Genomic DNA, 18,848 nt, shown 5'->3' with positions numbered 1-18,848 from the left:
TGTGTGTGTGTGTGTGTGTGTGTGTGTGTGTGTGTGTGTGTGTGTGTGTGTGTGTGTGTGTGTGTGTGTGTGTGTGTGTGTGTGTGTGTGTCACTCTGCCAGTGGATTAAAAAGAATTTTTTAAACCAATGCCAGTTGCACCTTTCCAACTGAGAACAGATGATCAAAGTCTCGTTTGTTACAACACCAGAGACGGGACCTGTCGTGCACTGAGAGAAATGTGCTGAATGTGTTGCTGATGGGCAAGAGCCTTCACTGCTGCAGAAGCACGTAAAAAAAAAAAGTCAATTCTGTCATTCACTGACTTTTTTTTTTTTCCCTCATTTGTGTAGAGGTCAAACCTTACATGAACTGTAGGTGGTGCAGTCTTGCTTGTGATGTGCATTTGGAAAATTTCACACCTTCACTTTTTCCATATATTTTTTTATGTTACAGCCTTACTTGAAAATGGAGCAAATACATTTTTCCCTCAAAATTCTACTCTACACCCCATAACGACAACTTAGTTTTTTTCTTCTGAAATTTTTTCTAATTTATTAAAAAAAAAAACAAAAGAAATCACATGTACATAAGTAAGCACATGTTTTGCTCAACACTCAATGCCTTTGGCAGTAATTACAGCCTTAAGTCTTCTTAAATATCAATCAACTTCAATCAACTTTTTTCTGTATAGCGCCAAATCACAACAAACAGTTGCCCCAAGGCGCTCATGATGCCACAAGCTTGGTGCACCTGTCTTTGGGTAGTTTTGCCCATTCATCTTTGCGGCACCTCTCAAGCTCCATCAGGGTGGATGGGAAGCGTCGGTGCACAGCCACAGAGTAGTCCTGAAGCCACTCCTTTGGTATCTTGGCTGTGTCTTTAGGGTCATTGTCCTGCTGAAAGATGAACAATCCTGTCTCGGAAGTCTACAGACAATTCCTTTGACTTCATGCTTGGTTTATGCTCTGACATGCACTGTCAACTGTGGGACCTTATATGTAGACAGATGTGTGCTTTTCCAAATCATGTCCAATCAACTGAATTTACCCCAGGTGGACTCCAGTTATGCTGTAGAAACATCTCAAGGATGATTAGTGGAAAAAGGATGCACCTGAGCTCAATTCTGAGCTTCACGGAAAAGGCTGTGAATACTTATGTACGTGTGATTTCTTAGTTATATTGTGTGTGTGTATGTACTATATATTTGAAAAATAAATTTCATCTATTTTGGAATAAAGCCATAACTTAAAATGTGGAAAAAGTGTAGTGCTGTGAATACTTTCCGGACGCACCGTACAACAGAATTCCTGAGGGTATTTGTGTTATAAAAGATACACCAAACTTTTTTAAGAATCTTTTTAAAATGTAATTTATCATTTTCTGCACATTCACGTATAGGTACATAAATATCCAAATTCAGTGTAATACAGCAGCATACAAATTCATAATTTCAGCATTCTGTACATGAGGATGGAGAGTTATTGTCAAATGTTTGGCAGCCACATCAGCTGATTGTGAGATTTAAAAAAAAATACATATCCTGTGACAACAAACAAAACCTGTAAACAAACAAAAATCTGAATAAAAAATTGTCAAGTTATGTTTTCTATGCACTTGCTGCAGTAAGTTGCACTCCATCATGCGTGAAGCAGTTTAGGTGAATTACAAGCCAGGTCTGCTGGATCTGGATGAGATGCCTCCCCGGGTGTAAGACCGCAGTGGGATTGACACAGGCACCAATGGAGCTAAGACAAAGAGGAAGGACAAGTCTAAAACTACTGTATACATCTCTCCTCCCCACCAATAAACAAATCTTAAAAATATCTTACAATCACAGATGAGACTTCTTTGCCACACATCTACAACAATAAGTGGAGCCAAGCACCCATAAAAGGCACGCCTCAACAACAGGTGAAAATGATGGCTTTGGTCAAATGGCAGTTGTCTACATTTAAACACCATAACCATTTAGCTCTACAACTTTAACAAGATCACCACAAGAACCAGCATGAATTATTCAGAAATAAAGCAAAAACTCACAATTACAAATATTTATTGTTCTCCCAGACGTCCCTGCAGCTCCTGTGTCAATTATGTCCATTCATGAGGACTGATGGCTATTTTAAGCTCATGCCGTACTTCTGCAATTCTATATCAACAATGGAGCCATGTTATTTTCACTGCTCAAACTCCATCAGGAGAGATTTATAAAAGGCATTTATAAAGGAATAATGTCACATCATGTCACGCCTTTCTTCCATGTCAGATGGGAAAAGACTTGCTGTATTTGTTTCTGATCACTGAAACAGTTAAAGTTTTAAAGTCTCCACAACTACTTTCCTCCTGCCTTCACAGGGAACCTCTGAGGATCTTTTGGGTATTTACACATCTGAAATGTGCTCAGACTGTCACTGATCTTCCATGTATCTTCAATCATTACACCAGTGGTGAGCATATCTTCACAACTGACTGATGACATTAGGACATGACATGATAATCTGATGAACTGAGATGGGGTAGTTTTCACTATTTATTGCATCACTGCTTTGTGTAACCTTGCCTGTTTTTTATTTTGTTTTTTGGTCACAATGTGCTTCTATTAGCATTATTTTCCAGATTTGGTCTTCAGAAAGTTTTTTTCCCCAAAAAACATGTCTTGAAAAATGGGGTTGTCTTATAATCATCTTATATTCAGGCCAATGCAAAAATTATTGTATTTAAATCCAGCAAATAAATTCCAATTCTAGAAGTGTTTCACCTGCCAAATGGACTGACCTGGAATAAGAGTTTGTGGGTCTGGCTCCTCTTCATCTTCAATGGGTGAGTGACCCAGGGGATGATGGGAAAATGAATCCAAGAAAGAAGAACTGCTGACGCCAAGACTGATGCCTGTCACGCCGATTGCAAGAGAATCTGATAGCATCGAGAGATAAAAGAATATAGCACCAAATGCATCTTATAAAATCAGGTATTGGTCAAGCCATTCCTCTTCCATAAGCATGTTAAAATTAAACTGCACAAATGATTAATGAGATTAAATGAGGCATTTCTGACCTGTGCCCACAGATGCTCTGGCAGGCCGACCCTGTCTGATGCTGTCCAGTACTGTGAAGGAACGGCGGTACGGGGTGTCTGACTGAGGGAAGGATTCACAAAAATCCATTACTGCAATTGATTGTATAAATCAAACAAACAACACTAAAGTGATTCCGACTCACACCTGAAAGTCAGACCTTCAGAATCTGATCTAATTCCACACTTAAAGTGACTTTAGAGTGTCTTTACCCTGTACGTGTGTGTGGTGTTTGGTCGAGAAAAGCTGTCCAGTATGTTGTAACGATCCTTTGGTACCGAGCTACCGTCTTCATCATGTGCAGCGCTGTGGGCATGGCTGGACAGGCCTTTGTGACGCTAACAGGGCCAAAAAGGGCATAAAGTTATTGCTCTCAAAACCCTGACATGACATTTTTAAAAAGTACTGTATGATCTGTTCTTTACCGGTAGGTTTTAAAATCCAATCAATCCCCTTTGAAAATCTGAGCATCTTAAACATCAGTAAGTGTAACACTTGCTGTGGTTATTATTCAGGCTGTACGAAAGAAAAGTGCAGTTGAGCGGTTCTGTACCTGTGTGAGTTTGGACTGGTGTGCTGAATGGGAAGGGTCTGGGTCTCTGTAGCCGATGGGGGGAAGGAGTGTGTTCTTGCTTAAATGTGTTAGCGGTGAGGTCGGGGCCAGACGGTCACTGGCTGTAAGTCTGAAAGAAGAAGAAGTATAGTTTTAAAGCATTTTTATGGGCTACACTGTTAAAAAGAAAAATAATATTTTAAAATAATTCATCTATCTGGAACGACACCTAACATTCTATCACAGTTATTTTGTGATATTGTACTTTTTCTTCACTGTTATTCAGTCAGGCTTCGAGAGTAACGGAATACATTTAACAGCGTTACGTAATTCCCATCATTCTCTTCTAAACAGAACCCTGAGGCACAATTTGAAACAGTCGCCTTTTACTGTTATTTCTGTCTGCTTCAGCTTCAGAAATCGTGGAAAACAAAGAAGTTGCAGCAACAAGATAGGAATATGGATAGTGAGGGGTTTTTTTTTGGGGGGGGGGGGGCACTCACAGTCGTGTCCCACGGATGACCTCATCCATGGATCCTGGAACACTGGCCTGACTTGGGCTGGGAACCAGTGGCAGGAGGGTACGGGGAGGAGGGTTTCTGCGTCGAGCTGACTGTGGTGGGCGCAACAGAGAGGAAGAGCTCTGCTCCAGGGTTCGACGAGGGCGGGGTTTGCTGGAGAGGACCATGCTGGAGCCTGGTCTGGGGGGCATCCTGTCTTCTGAATCCCTGTATGGAAACGAGGGATTGGAACACATTCTATAACTGGTGCATTTCCACCCGCTGCCAATTGGCAAAATCCTCTGCCAAACAAGATGTGTAAGCCAGAGACAAAAGCCTGGAATGAGTGAGGAATGCCTCATTTGTTTTCCAAAATGGAATGTGTTTACTGCAAAATAGAAAAAAAAAAAAAAAAAAAAAAAAACGATGACATCTGTGCTACTTATGCAACATAAAGTGACATTCCCAATATTAGACACATTCATGGATTAGGCAGGTATTTTTATCCAATGTGAAACAGAACTGAGGAACTGAACACTCGACATAAGCAGTGTCATTGTGTGTGTGCGCATGTGAAAAGGGGAGGGGTAGTCATGCTTAAAAAGGCTTTCATGAAACATTTTAGTGAGCAATAAAACTGCTGAGGTTTTTGCCGGGCCGTGGGAGCACAGATCTAAACGAGTCTATTATTTAGTCACCTCTTTGCAAGCAAACGAAGACTTGATGGGAGCCAACAAAGAGAAATAAGCAGCATCACATTCTTTTTGGTTGCTTAATGAGGTACAGTGCTGCGTTGATCATCTGAAAAGGTTTGAAGGTGCATGATATTAAACCAAGTACTCGTGTACATTATCAATGGGTTAGTAAGTCCCCTCAGCTGTTCTCTTGTTTTCACTCAGGGTCGGCACAGCAGAGCCGCATGTTGATTTGGCACAAGTTTTACACCTGATGCCCTTCCTGATGCAACTCCACAATACATGGAGAAATGTGGCAGGGGAGGGGCTTGAACTGGTGTCGCCTACAAAACGGTCCGCCCTGCCTTCACTGTGCATGCATCATTAGCCGCAGTTCACTGATTATCACCTCGTTTCTGCTTCAAACTGCACTAGAGTAGTCATCTATCTCAGCGACAGGTATCTGAAGGTTTTGTACAACAATCATTTCCACATAAATTCAGCATTATTTCATCATAAAAGACAGAGGAAGCGATCAGAGCACCGCAGCTACACAAAGTGCTAGCTGCTGCATTCACTGCGCCTACGTCATTTCAAAGCATCACCGATTAATGCCTCGTTTCTGAAAACGGCCTTTAGTATGATTTAAGAGGTTTTACCTTTTCACCTGATGGTTAATAATCCCATTAATTCATTTGATTGCTTTAGGTGAAGAGAGTCAGTCTCAGACGAGCTACTGAGCTCCGAAATGGAGGAAGCGCGGACCACTTTTTAGGGGTGGACCGCTCAGTGTGCGACAGTGGGAGCCTTCCACAGTGAAACCAGCTCCCACATTATCAACAGGTTGTTGCATCAAAAACATCTTGCAAATTGAATTTACAAACACAAATAAATAGAACTGACTGCACAGTCAATATCCAATCCAATCCAATCCACTTTATTTATATAGCACATTTAACAACAAAGACGTTCCAAAGTGCTGCACATAGAATCACGACAGATAAAACCCCAATAGTCAAGAAATAAATTAAAAATAAGAAAATTAACAATAAAAATAAGTAAAATGTGCAAGATAAATAAATAAATACATACATACAGCATACAAAAGTTAAAACCAATAAAATCTACCAAAATAAAAACAAAACCAATAAAACAGAGGACCACACAACTCACGCAGTGTTAAAGACCAGAGAATAAAAGTGAGGCTTCAGACAAGACTTAAAACACTCCACTGTGGGGGCTGTTTGGACATGGAGGGGCAGAGCGTTCCAAAGTCTGTGGCCAAAGTCTGGGGCAATAATGTAATTTGGTAACATTTAGGGGACTAAACAGTACTTACAGTCCAGCTTCAGTATACCATGGCCTAGAAAACAAATGTACGGCGGCCATCACAGGGAGGCAACTACAGCCAGGTCGGGGTCAATGAAGGATTACAGAGGGTCAACATTTAAAAATATACCACATTATTTGCCTGATGATGAAGCTTCCAAAAAGGTATAGTTCGGACTAGCTCTGACTGAATGTTATCGAATTCTGGGGTAAAATAAATAAATAAACAGCAAAAATGATGAAAAAGATCCATTTCAGTTTGTACATGGGTACAAACTAAGTCAAACTAATTCGCAACAATTTTGGCAAAAGTGATGCAAATGAATGGTTGAGCTAAAACGGGTGGGCATGAAGGGCCAAGACAGTGTAGGGCTTTCTTGCTACCAGTGACCACAGATCAGGGTTTGAAGCTTAAAGGGAGAGCTCATCAATAAAACCACCTGCTGAGGAGATTTGTTGCAACGAAAAACCTGCACCATCTTGGCCCTGCATGGCACACTAATGGACAGCCCTGAGCTAGTAGGATCAATAAACGGAATATTTTTGACTGTGCTGAATGTTTGGCCTTCCACGTAACAGTCAAAGAAGGTCAACATCCACTGGAGTCTATGAAGTGACATCATAACAGATGGCACAAACGTTTCCTTTTTTAAACCCAAAATTGTTCCATATGCTGTTGGTTATATTTATATTTTCAATGTTTATGCATTTTTCAATTTGCAAAAATGTTTTTTGATGCAGCTCCCTGTTGTTGAATTGATTAAGATGTATGAAATGTTTTCTGCATTTGCTAGTGTTGTCTTAATTCAGAGGCCCCTATCGCCCACCATACATGTGACATAAAAAGTGTCTGTACAAGGAAGCTGCACAGAATCTTTAAATGGACACTGTGTGATTTTCCTGATGTACAGAACAAATGTCTGATTTGCTGAGTAAAGGTTCACCGGCTGCCAGTTACGACAAAAGCTAAGCAAGGAGGACTCAGTTTGGATGTTGACTTCATGGCCATAACTACAATCTCAGAGATGATTCTTTCACCCTTTTGAAGACACTGAAGAGTCAGAACAAGATGTGCAACAAAACTGAATAATGATGGGCTGAGCTGAATGTCATTAGAAGAGCAATGGTATGAATAAAGCAGATAAATGCACTAAATGAGATGTGCAGTAAAAAAAGGGATGCAAGTACTGACACTTGCGGTACACCAGTGGTCAAACAGTATGTGTTAGACCCCTGCAACTGTTGTTAGATGGGTCAATGGTTTTGCTTTTGTTTTTGTATTTTGCATTAGATAAGTGTCATCCAACACAAAAAATGCTGATTGGTGGAGAGAGTGGCATGCGTCCATACTGTGTTCTCTCCAGGACTGCTAGGTTCCTCTGTTGTAAAGGGATACTGTGGATCACTATGAGGTCATTCAGGTTGTTTTGGGCCACTGATGCTCCTCCTGGTACCCTTACAGCCTAGAGAATGAAGTGACGAGAGGGAGAGGAAAAACGGGGTTGGGAGAGAAATGAAAGAATGAAAGAAACAATAAGAAAGAAAGAAAGAAAGAAATACATAATATTAGAAGGCAGAACGTTTCATGCAGTTAGATACAAATATATCACTTATACAGACCCATATATAAAACGGGTATTTTTTTTGTGATACAACAGACTAAAAATAACACTGAAATTCTGAAAACACTGAAAAAAGCATTTGACATCACTGTGTGAGAAACATCAACAAAGTCAAAGAAGCTGATGTAGTTAAATCATTTAAAGTTACTTAGAAAAAAAATCATGATGCTTCTGTGTTAACCAACAGACACAAGCACGTTTACTGACAAGAACAATGAGCCGCCACGGATGGTGTGCACACCGCACGTCACCATTTTGGCTCTAAGTAAGGGAGTTACATACAGCAGGAGGCCTTTTCTGCTTTTTGGATTTCCGTCTGGACTTGTGCTTTGACCCTCTTGACTTTGTGTTCTTTCAGAGGGGAAAAAAGTGGTCAAAGGAAGATACAGAAAGAAAGAAGGAAAGAACACACAGGAAAGGGAAAAATAGAAAGTAGGGCCAGTGAAAAAACAAGGGAAATAAGATTGACAAGAGAAAGGGTGGTGAAGAAGGAAGGACAGAAAATGTGATACAAGTTAATAAACTGGAAGTATTGAAAGACTGAAAAGGCAATAGGCAGGAAACATGTGGAAGCTCATCACTGCAAGCACGAGGGCCGATCGAGAGATTTTGAGCCTGATCCAGAAAAAGTAATGTGTAAAACAAAACCTCTCAAGAATATGTGAAGTTTTACACCGCATCATACCCAATGACTGATGGGATAGGCTCTAGCCCACCCCCGTGACCCTTATTTGGAGTAAGCAGGTTTAGAAAATGAATGAACGTGAAGTTTTGACTCACTGGGTGCAATGTTGAAAAATGCTGGTTTATCAGAATGATGGAGATTTGTAAAAGATGGAGAACTGCACCCTACTTTGTCTGGGTTCGGCTCAAAACTATGACCCAATTATGACAGAAGAAAATTTGAACTTTCCAAGTAATAATTGTAGCATTTTTTTATCTAATGAGTTTAAGTCATAATTATGGATTTCCTTTTTTCTTTACTTTCTGTTATAACTGAGTTTTAGATACAAAGTCAGTAATTGGAGCTGGTCATGCACTAATACACGGTGATACGATGCAATATTACTGTATCATAAACATCTCAATGTAAGACAAAAAGATATTAGAGAAGAACAGTAGAATAACACATTAGGATGGAGACTGTAGACCATTCAATTTACTGAGCACGTAACACATTTTGTTTTGTATGTATACATTCTATACTCAACAAAAATATAAACACAACACTTTTGGTTTTGCTCCCATTTTGTATGAGATGGACTCAAAGATCTAAAACTTCCCATCTAAAACTTCCCATCCCACCTCTCAGGCACACCTGTGAGGTGGGATGGATTATCTCAGCAAAGGAGAAGTGCTCACTATCACAGATTTAGACTGGTTTGTGAACAATATTTGAGGGAAATGGTGATATTGTGTATGTGGAAAAAGTTTTAGATCTTTGAGTTCATCTCATACAAAATGGGAGCAAAACCAAAAGTGTTGCGTTTATATTTTTTGTTGAGTGTATGTATGCATTTGTATACATGTGAAACACCACACAGACCAGCCTTTCCCAGGAATGAATGTGTTGGTCATTTGCACTGCCAGAATTAATGAATTACTTATCTTGTATGCATCATTTAATTAAACCATGGGATCAAACTGTATGATGCCATGGTTTAACTGTGTACACACAACTTTTTGAACACTGTACGATTTTTCTCTCTCTTTGGCACAAGGGAACACTGGACAGAGCTTTTTAGTAATGAGACTCTCTGCATGTAATATCATGTATTTACTACTATGTACTGTATATACCATAATATACAAGATGATGTAATGTGGAAAAACAACACTGGTCATACTACAGGATTTTTGAAAGTGCCCAAGATGTTGTGATGTGGTCTCATGCATGATCATGAAAAGTTACTCCATACACACTGCAATGAGGTTGTTAGTCAGATCATTATTCCTTTTTATCTTCATAATTTCAACTGTGTATGTTTTTCCCCTCACAACATTCCACAAATGTCATCATCAAATGTTGTCTTCTTTTTTTAATGACAAGAGCAGGCTTCCATACAAATAGGCCCCAATCATGAGAGGAATACAAACAAGTCTTAATCACCACAGTATTAATGTGAAGTACTTTTCTATTTTTATGGTTAAAAGTATTGACAAAGCTTGAGTAAATATCTTCTTCCAGGAACAGCTTCATAAATCAAACAGGATGGATTAAAACCCAGTGGCTTTTGTGATACATTTTACAGGTTGTGCTGGCACTTGATCAGCTTATGGAACAATATCAGTAATAATCAAATCTTCTTTTTATTAATTTTACTACATGTAATGTATTGCATTTGCTATTATTGAAAATGGGCCTACACATGAAAATATTCATCTTCATTTTCATCTTTTTAAAAAATTACATTTTACTATATTCAAAATACTCATTTTTTTTATTGCTGTTTAGACTGGCATCCTGAATTGCTGACAGTCATGACAAAAAAAAGTGAATCAGGTACCAAGATACATGTAAACACATCTCAGCCCAGCCTCAAGCCACTGACCTGGGACTGTGGACCACCTGTAAGCTGGGGCAACCTGCTCTGACCAAGTCTGGGCAGCACAGCGGGCAGCATTAAAGGATTCTGAAAGTCACGCTGCACAGGGGTCAAGCTCCGAGAATGTTGTTCATCTTCTGAAGTGGGATACACAATGTGGTGTGACATTGATAGAACACAGACTGATGTTTCTGAATAAACTTTTTTTTTCCCAAATGTGAAGTCAAGCAATTCAGCCCTACGAGTGTTGTAGCTTTCCCACTGGCGTTGGACCAGCTCTTTCATGCAGCCAACCAGCTGCCTCCACACATCATCGAACAGTAGATCAAGAATTGCTTGATGACGACATTGAAATGGGGATACTGGGGGCAAGCAGCGATGCCTCTCACGCCAGCCTGAACATTCCTGCTCCCACTCATCATCCCTGTGGAATACCACACAATCTCGGCGAGTAAACACCTTGAAGAAGTTCCAGCTTGTGTGAAAAACAAACTGTCATTTCAAAAAAAAAAGAATCACTCACAAATCCCTGCTGTCAAAAGCCAAGTACTCCTCAAATAAACCTTCCACTTCTATCTCTCTTGGCCTGTCTTGGATGCTGGAATCAGTGAGCACATCCAACTCTGGAGAAGGTGACTTCAGCAGTGATGCTTTCTTGCCCTGCACGTTCAACCTGTTCAAACAGATGAGGAGTGGACACACACGGGATCACTAAAATTGCACATAGACTTAAGGGCACATGTGATTTACGTTTTCTGCAAACCTTCAATTACTCGCTTCATTGTGAAGTGGCTGAGAAATCTCACTGTGGATTTACTTGTTTATGATATAGACACAGTTTTATGCAGAACTGGTCAGACAGTGGCACAGCGGCCAGCGTGCTGTTACACAGTGGAGTCCGAGCAACGACAGCTGACATTTGCTAACTAACAGGTTTGTTAGCAAAAGTCAGCTCCTCAACGCCTGGGAGATGTGGTATGTTGCATGCTTGGTACCACTCTCTGTGGAGGACGTCGAAGGCTTATTTATATTTGGTTTTATTGTGGGGGGGCTGGCTTATTGGTTTATGTGCTGACCTGACCTACCGGAGAATTGACAAGACGGCTGCTACCAGAACCTCGTGATCAATGAGTTTGGCAAGGCAATACAGTCTCAGACTGCGTTAACCCTTGAACTCAGACATAAGTTGGATAACATCTCGGAGCAAATGTACACCTTGCAAAGGAAGATGTTACAGACCAGGGAATACTCATAAATTGGATTTGGTCAGTCACGGGAGCTGCAAATGTATTTCTCTGCTCAACTCTAAATATGGCAGGCTTATCAGCCTCCGAAGGTCAAAACGCCCCGCTGTTTTCCTCCAGAAGAATTTCTATGGCCTTGGTGAACCATTCAGCTGCCCCTTTATCTTTCTGCCCTCTCCCATCCTTTTGATGCTTTGAGTAAGGGGGTCTGTTTTAAACAGGCTCTATTTTAGACAAATTGGCTAACGAAGAACCACAAGATTTTCAAGAGGGATTTTTGACATGTTTCTGTGAGACCCAAAGGTGATGGGGACTTTGAATTATTCTGCAATATTTAATCCATTGAACAATTCAACATAATAATAATCACCAGGTTAATCAATAGACATTAGTTGAAGCACTAATAATAGCACAAATTTCATGAACTAACAAACTATTTTATTTTCAGACATTTTGTGTTTTCTCATATTAACAGTAAACAGAAAATAAGTTTAACACTTCATTTAAAATGAAATGACTTGCTTTTAAAAAAGTGACACTAACACAAATATACTGTATTTTCTACATTGTCTCCTTACATGTCAAATTTTAGCATTACTTATTGTTTTATTAAATGTTAACCACCAAATAATGATTTCTGAGCACTAGTTTAGATCAGGCAGGAAAGCATTTTAAATGATTACAGTCTGAAATTAAATCATGTCTTTCACCTCACCCATATTCTTGTATCTCTTATGGAACCAGTGAGTCTGTGCACTTCAAGCTTACTCTATTTTGGCTTCATCCTGCTCCTTGGAGTTTGAAGGTCTGTCTTTGCCTGCTGATGGGTTATTGGCAGCGCTGTGCTTCTCTGAAGCAGCATCATACCACTGAAAGCCTTCGTCATTGGAGCACATCAGCTGAGTCCCTAGAATCCTGAATATCACACCCAGACAGTGGTGAACAAACAGCAACTAACTAAATCCATAAACAAATCAATTTTGGCTGTAGCTGTACCACACACTGTATATCTGAAACAGTCAAGCAGTGAGTAGGTACAGGCACATTGTCACTTTCACGGATATGCGTCCCAGAAGGTCACAGTTAGAAACATTGTCCATGAATGGGAAAACCTTAGAGGGCCTGGGAGGGTGTCCACATCATTGTACTGTGGTCTTGTTTTAACCACAGCAGGATTTTCAAGATGTTAGAAAGATTGTTTACTTGGAGCCTGTAATATTGTCGTACATGCCGTGACTTCACCAGGAGGATTTCTGGAAGTGCTGAAGTTGTGCTAAAGTGTGGTTGTTTTTGTACATGACACATGGTACATTTCTGGTGCATTTCATCACCAAACCATGCTCTAGATCACATTCGTGGGCAAAGTCATTTTTGCACTCTGGTGTCGCCGACCGAACGGTCCCCCCTAAAAAATCGGTCCGTCCTGCCTTCACTGCGCATGCATCATTAGCCGCGGTTCACTGATTATCGCCTTGTTTCTGCTTAAACTGCACTCAGTCATCATCTATCTCAGCAACAGATATCTGAAGCTTTTGTTCAACAACCATTTCCACATAAATTCAGCATTATTTCATCATAAAAGATGGAGGAAGCAATCAGAGCACCACAGCCAAATGAGCTGCTGCTGGTGTGTTCACTGCGCCTCCGTCATTTCAAAGCATCTGTAGCGATTCACCGATTATTGCCTCGTTCCTGACTAAACAGCCTCGTTTTTTCTTAAAACTGACTTTAGAATGATTTAAGAGGTTTTACTTTGTCATCTGATGTTAATAATCACATTAACCCATTTGATCGCTTTGGGTGTAGAGACTCTGTCTCAGATGAGCTGCTGTAGTCCCAAATGACGCATGTGCAGTGAAGGCAGGGCAAACCAATTTTTAGGGGGGACCACTCACACTGCGACATCGGTTTGTCATGGTTATAAACTGTGACATTCTAGGATGCATATCCGTGAAAGTGAGAACGAGACTTTTTGCAGGGTGGGTGACAAACCGAAGATGTGGGAATCGAGTGGCCCACTGCTGACATTCATCCTGCAGCCCCTGAGGTATTCCTCCTCCACTGACTCTCCCCTCATAAAGCTCTTTGTCAAGCTCGTTGAACATTTGCTGCACCTGTTGTGACGCTGCTTTGTCAAATTCCTGTGGGGAAGAAAAACAGGAAAGGGGGCTAATTATTTCTATATTCTTATACAGAGGCTATACATTTGAAAACTGCACATTTTCAGGCCATCCGTCACTTACTGACAACTTTAAAAAATGGAATCTCATTGGAACTGATGGTAAGCTTTAATTAACAAACAAAGCATCTCCACAAATGTACGGTGTTCTGTCTTATCTGCATATTTGTCAAATGAGAATAGAATGTTTTCAAAGACCGTAAAGAGGTTTAAAACAACAGAATAAGCAAAAGATATGAAAACGATGTAAGCCACATGTTTGTGGTGGGATTTTTTTATGTTTTACTGGTGTTTGTCTGAAGATATTCTGGATCCAGGATTCAGAGGAATGTTGGAGATATAGCAGCACTGAACTCAAAAAGTGGTGAATGTGTCTTGATTAAACTGTATGAGTATATAGATAAATGGACTGGCCAGGCCTAGAAGGATATGACGGAGTCTTTGGGATTGGGACAATGGAGATTGTCTGAAAGATCAGAGCTGCTAACACACTGATGATTCCAACTGTGTTCTACTTCATGCGTCCATGATCTTTACTGCTTGATTAGTTGTACAACTGGCTAATATGACCACTGGACTTTATGAGTAATCGGATGTTCAGCTACTTCTTCTCTGTCTTGCATGTTTGACGATCCTTTGTTGTATGTTGTTTATTTGTTGATGTGTTATTGGTAGCCAATGCAGATGGTCACCCCGCTGAGTCTTTTTGTTGTCCTTGTTTGACAATCCAAACATGTATCATCACACTCTATTTAGTCACGAGTACACTCACATCATAGCGCCAGGAGAAAATCGAGCTCCTCTCCGTGGAGATGCCAGTTCCTGCTGAGCTGTGGATACCTGACCAGGACTGGGTGGAGTCTACTGAGATCACTGTGGGACAGCCCGACTGAACAAAAGCAGCAGACGTCTCACAGCTAAAAACAAATTGTAAGGAAAGCGATTTGAAAAATGCAGTTTGTGAAATACCCCCAACACTGTCATCATCAAACTTCAAATAATAATTTCACTTCAAATTATTCTTAAAATACACCCTTTCTTTAACTGATCAAATCTACTGAATGTTTATTTCATTCTCTGTCAAAATGTAGACCAGGTTTCTCTTTGATACCTGACAAACTCACTGTGGAAAAACAGAGGGCAAATGTCAAAGTGATTGAATATTCTAACAGGTTGATTCATTATTTATTCTTTTCCGTGCATATTTGAAGGAGGCAATGTGAGAACAATGAATCCTTCTGGGTGTCTCATTTCCCTTATGAGAGCCCTGAAAAATCAGCTGTCAACTCAAGAAAGTATAAGCTGACAAAAGGATTTGTGTGGTTGGTTGTAAGCCAATGTCTCCGTGGAGGTTACTGCATATACAAAAACCAAGATCATGTATGACAAAAGTGTGCCAAAACAACACTTACCTGTTCTGAGTAGAAACACGTTCCTGGAGGTCATGGAGGTAGTGCTGAGGGATTTGGGTGTCATGTGCTTTCTCTGGAAGAGGGTGTTGGTCCAGACTGTTTCGAGACAGTCCACGACTGAAGGGATGAAGAACTTTTATTAAAAAGTACAAATATACATGACACAGTCACAAGAACAATACCTTATAACTAGAAGGAGACATATCATATCAGGGTAATATAACCTGACTGTTATTACCGCTGCCATTTGACAGAAGAGGTGGTTCTGATTGGCAACCACCCAAGCAGACGACTGGTCCATCCCCACCTCCTGAAAGTATCCATCTATCCACCCCTGCCAGGTGATACATGGGTGTGTCTTCAGACATTTTTAGTTGCTGGGATCCTCACCAATGAGGAACCTGAGCGCTGGATCATGTGCAGATAAATGTGCCACGTGGCCATAACATTGTAGCTAATGTTCTCTCAGGATGCGTGTCATCTGCCTAAATAACCCTTCATTTGACACAAAATCATTTTGATTCAGCTATACAAGATTATCCACAATGTAGACCACCAAAAAACGACCCTACCTCACTGTCCGTGGTCATTCACTAAAGCTCTTCAAACCTTGAGCAAACAGACATAGTAGAGCAACCTTCTTCAAGCATAGAATAATCGCAATGGTGAATGCCTTCGAGAATCGCTTGGATGCCCACTAGTGAGCCTAGACGTATTTACCTGGCCCGAGTGGATGACCAGTTCAAGATTAACAGATCGGGAACGACAGGCATATATCAGTATACCTTATTCCATGAAGAGCCTATACTACTATACAGTGGTACCCAACCATCCTCTGGACAGACTAAAGGAAAATGTGCATATTTTTCTACCTGGGCTATATTTTTAGATATTGTGGGGTTCATCCTTCAGTCTGGACAAAAACTACTGTAATCAGTGTGGATTTAAATCACAAACACTATCACAGGCTAATAGCTAAATAATGGAATTGTACCAGGCAAGCCAAAAAACACTCACAGTAAATGACTTACTGTCGCCACTGAAAAGGTGAAAATGTTAGAAACCAGCGACAGGAATTGGCACATCGACTGCACTGCTCTGACCTTATGTGAATATACTGACTTTTATTGTGGGCAGCATGGAAGCAAGAAGGTCCCAGTTCGCTTGCGACTTGGTCTTTTTGTATGGTGTTTGTATGCTCTCCTTAGTTTGGAATGGGTTCCCTCCAGGTGCTCCAGCTTCCTTCCACTTCCAAAAATATTATCCAGGTAGGTAAACTATACCCTTAACTAAATAAGCAGGTTCAGAAAATGGATTGGATTTATATATGTTTTCTTAAACGGTGGTGTTTGACATAGATTTGGTATTGCAAAGCACACTAAAATTTAGCCATCCTGAAACTGACAGAAATAAAGTTGTTGTTACTATTACTACTACTACAATGCTGTAACAACCTTCAGACACAAGTATAAAACCCTCCTCTTTCAGTTGGAAGAGTTCATAACATTTTTATGAACCTGGAAGTGGTATGCACTCTCTGAGTACACCTACTACATTATAGTTCAGCTGAAATACTTTCTTAATGAATTCATTATTCATTCATTAATTTTCTAACACTTGTCTGGGCAGTGATGGCAGCAGACCAAGCAGCTCAGGCCTCACTTCCCTATCCAATAACTCTTCCTATGGGGATCCTGAGGCATTCCCAAACCATCTGGGAAATATAATCCTTCAAGCATGTCCAGGGTCTGTGGCTTCCTCCTAGTTGGACGTGCCTGGAAGACCTCCCTACAGAGATGACTGGGGGCATCTTCACCAGATGTTCAAACCACCTCTGCTGTTTCTTCATTGCAAAGAAGCAGTGGCTCTACTCTGAGTCCCTCGTGGATATTCAAACTTCTCACCCTGGTCCTGAATATAAACCCAGTGTTAGAACATCATGTTGATTCTCCTCTGTCCTTTTTGTTACCAGACTTACAGGAAAAGTATAATCATTTAAGTAAGGTAATTATTTGATACCAAAACATAATAACAAAATAGAATTTAAACCCACGGTTATATCTAACAATCATTCAATCAACCAAACAATCAATCATCCAAGCTCTTGTTGTTTCAGTCTCTACCCAAAGCTCATGCCCAAAGATGAGGATAGGAGCATAAATGAACTGGTAAATTGAAAGCCTCCCCTTTTGGCTCAGCTGTGTCTTCACCATAACACAGTCCCAATCCATCCTCCAATCTCACACTCGATCTTACACCCTCTCATGAACATCACCAGAACAAGCAAAGGTTATGGCAATAAGGAACATCGAGGAGCTGGACAAATATGAACAACAGGTATGAAGACTCAAACACATCACAGCACCATGATGCAGACTGGAGCAACCCACTCATCCACATCATCTACACCCGGAGACAGAGAGACATAATGACTAAGGATAATGATCCGTTTATTTCTGCCCAGGAGCTCTGTCTAGATACATTTAATTATAATAACTCTGCTAACCACCCCTTCGAATCTGAAAATGATCCTGATACCTTTTTCAGTGAGATATTATGAGACAGTGCAAATATTTTACAGAAGAACAATTCAAAAATTATAAAATCATGATGAAGATTTTTCAATTATACATTTCAACAGCAGAAGTCTTTCTCGTAATCTGTCCACTATTAATGATTGTTTGAAAACATCCAAAAAAACGTTTTTCAGTTATTGCAATTTCAGAAACATGGTTAAATGAGGATAATAAAGATCTGGTATATCTTGATGGTTATGAATTGTTCCTGGTTAATAGGCAGACGAGAAGGGGCGGAGGCGTTGCATTGTTTGTAAGGTCAGATTATAACTGTAAACTCATTAAAACATGTCATTTACAGTGGACAACATCATGGAATGTGTTACCATAGAAATTACATCTATAAACTCCAAAAACATAGTTGTTAGTTGCATTTACAGAGCTCCTGGGACAAATATTGACACCTTTGAAGACATTATCTTAGGAATGTACAACAAAATCAACAGAAATAAGCATTTATTTGTCTGTGGAGATTTCAATACAGATTTTTTAACCCTCACAATCATCCACAAATTACCTCATTTATAAACACCTTGTACTGTTTAGGACTGTTTCCAACCATCATTCATCCTAGCAAAATAACTATGGATACAACAACTCTCATTGACAATATTTTAACTAACGTTATATCCAGTAATCTTAGTGGGGGACTACTGGTCAGTGATATCAGTGATCACTTGCCAGTTTTCTCAGTCTTTGCATTGGAGGGTTGTTGTATGTATCGAAGCAATATCAAATTCATGAGTAGAAAAGTAACACCTGAAACAATTGATAATTTAAGGGAGGATTATCAAGTCAGAATTGGTCAGATGTTTTGTTGATGATGTTGACAGGTCATATGATGCTTTCATTTCCATTTTTTCCAGTTTGTATAATAAACACTGTCCATTTGTTGACAAAATATATAGAAATCAATATAGCAACAAACCATGGATAACTAAGGGGCTTCAGAGGGCATGTAAAAAGAAAAACGTACTATATAAACATTTCATAAAACTACGAACTAAGGAAGCTGAAAGTAAGTATAAAACATATAAGAATACGTTAATCAATATCATGAGACTCAGTAAAAAAATATATTATAATGAGTTACTTGTCAAAAATAGAAATAACATCAAAAACACATGGAACACTATAAATGAATAGTAAAAAAGAATA

At 39.9% G+C, this 18,848-nt stretch overlaps 1 protein-coding gene across 3 annotated transcripts in view; it reads right to left on the bottom strand.

The window, feature by feature from the left end:
* Nucleotides 1-1,582: 1,582 nt before the first annotated feature.
* The window catches only part of fam149b1 (family with sequence similarity 149 member B1), a 20,348-nt gene continuing 3,082 nt past the window's right edge, over nucleotides 1,583-18,848 (bottom strand). The window contains exons 2-16 of one of the 3 annotated variants that reach the window (XM_034184579.1): nucleotides 15,115-15,231; nucleotides 14,475-14,619; nucleotides 13,516-13,664; nucleotides 12,292-12,438; nucleotides 10,803-10,952; nucleotides 10,522-10,703; nucleotides 10,286-10,416; nucleotides 8,016-8,084; nucleotides 7,462-7,574; nucleotides 4,112-4,336; nucleotides 3,609-3,738; nucleotides 3,268-3,393; nucleotides 3,037-3,118; nucleotides 2,758-2,895; nucleotides 1,583-1,727 (exon numbers count right to left, since the gene is read on the bottom strand). In XM_034184579.1, the coding sequence (XP_034040470.1) occupies nucleotides 1,645-1,727; nucleotides 2,758-2,895; nucleotides 3,037-3,118; nucleotides 3,268-3,393; nucleotides 3,609-3,738; nucleotides 4,112-4,336; nucleotides 7,462-7,574; nucleotides 8,016-8,084; nucleotides 10,286-10,416; nucleotides 10,522-10,703; nucleotides 10,803-10,952; nucleotides 12,292-12,438; nucleotides 13,516-13,664; nucleotides 14,475-14,619; nucleotides 15,115-15,231 (1,987 nt within the window). In that variant the 3' untranslated portion in view covers nucleotides 1,583-1,644. Of the gene's footprint in view, nucleotides 1,728-2,757; nucleotides 2,896-3,036; nucleotides 3,119-3,267; nucleotides 3,394-3,608; nucleotides 3,739-4,111; nucleotides 4,337-7,461; nucleotides 7,575-8,015; nucleotides 8,085-10,285; nucleotides 10,417-10,521; nucleotides 10,704-10,802; nucleotides 10,953-12,291; nucleotides 12,439-13,515; nucleotides 13,665-14,474; nucleotides 14,620-15,114; nucleotides 15,232-18,848 lie in introns of those variants that run through there. The other 2 variants (XM_034184581.1, XM_034184580.1) reach the window with 2 other exon arrangements.

Source organism: Thalassophryne amazonica, chromosome 13 (genome assembly GCF_902500255.1).
Source record: "Thalassophryne amazonica chromosome 13, fThaAma1.1, whole genome shotgun sequence".
In the NCBI taxonomy this organism is placed as follows: Eukaryota; Metazoa; Chordata; class Actinopteri; order Batrachoidiformes; family Batrachoididae; genus Thalassophryne; species Thalassophryne amazonica.
Note: the sequence above shows the minus strand (reverse complement) of the source record. Positions and strands in the feature narration are given on the sequence as shown.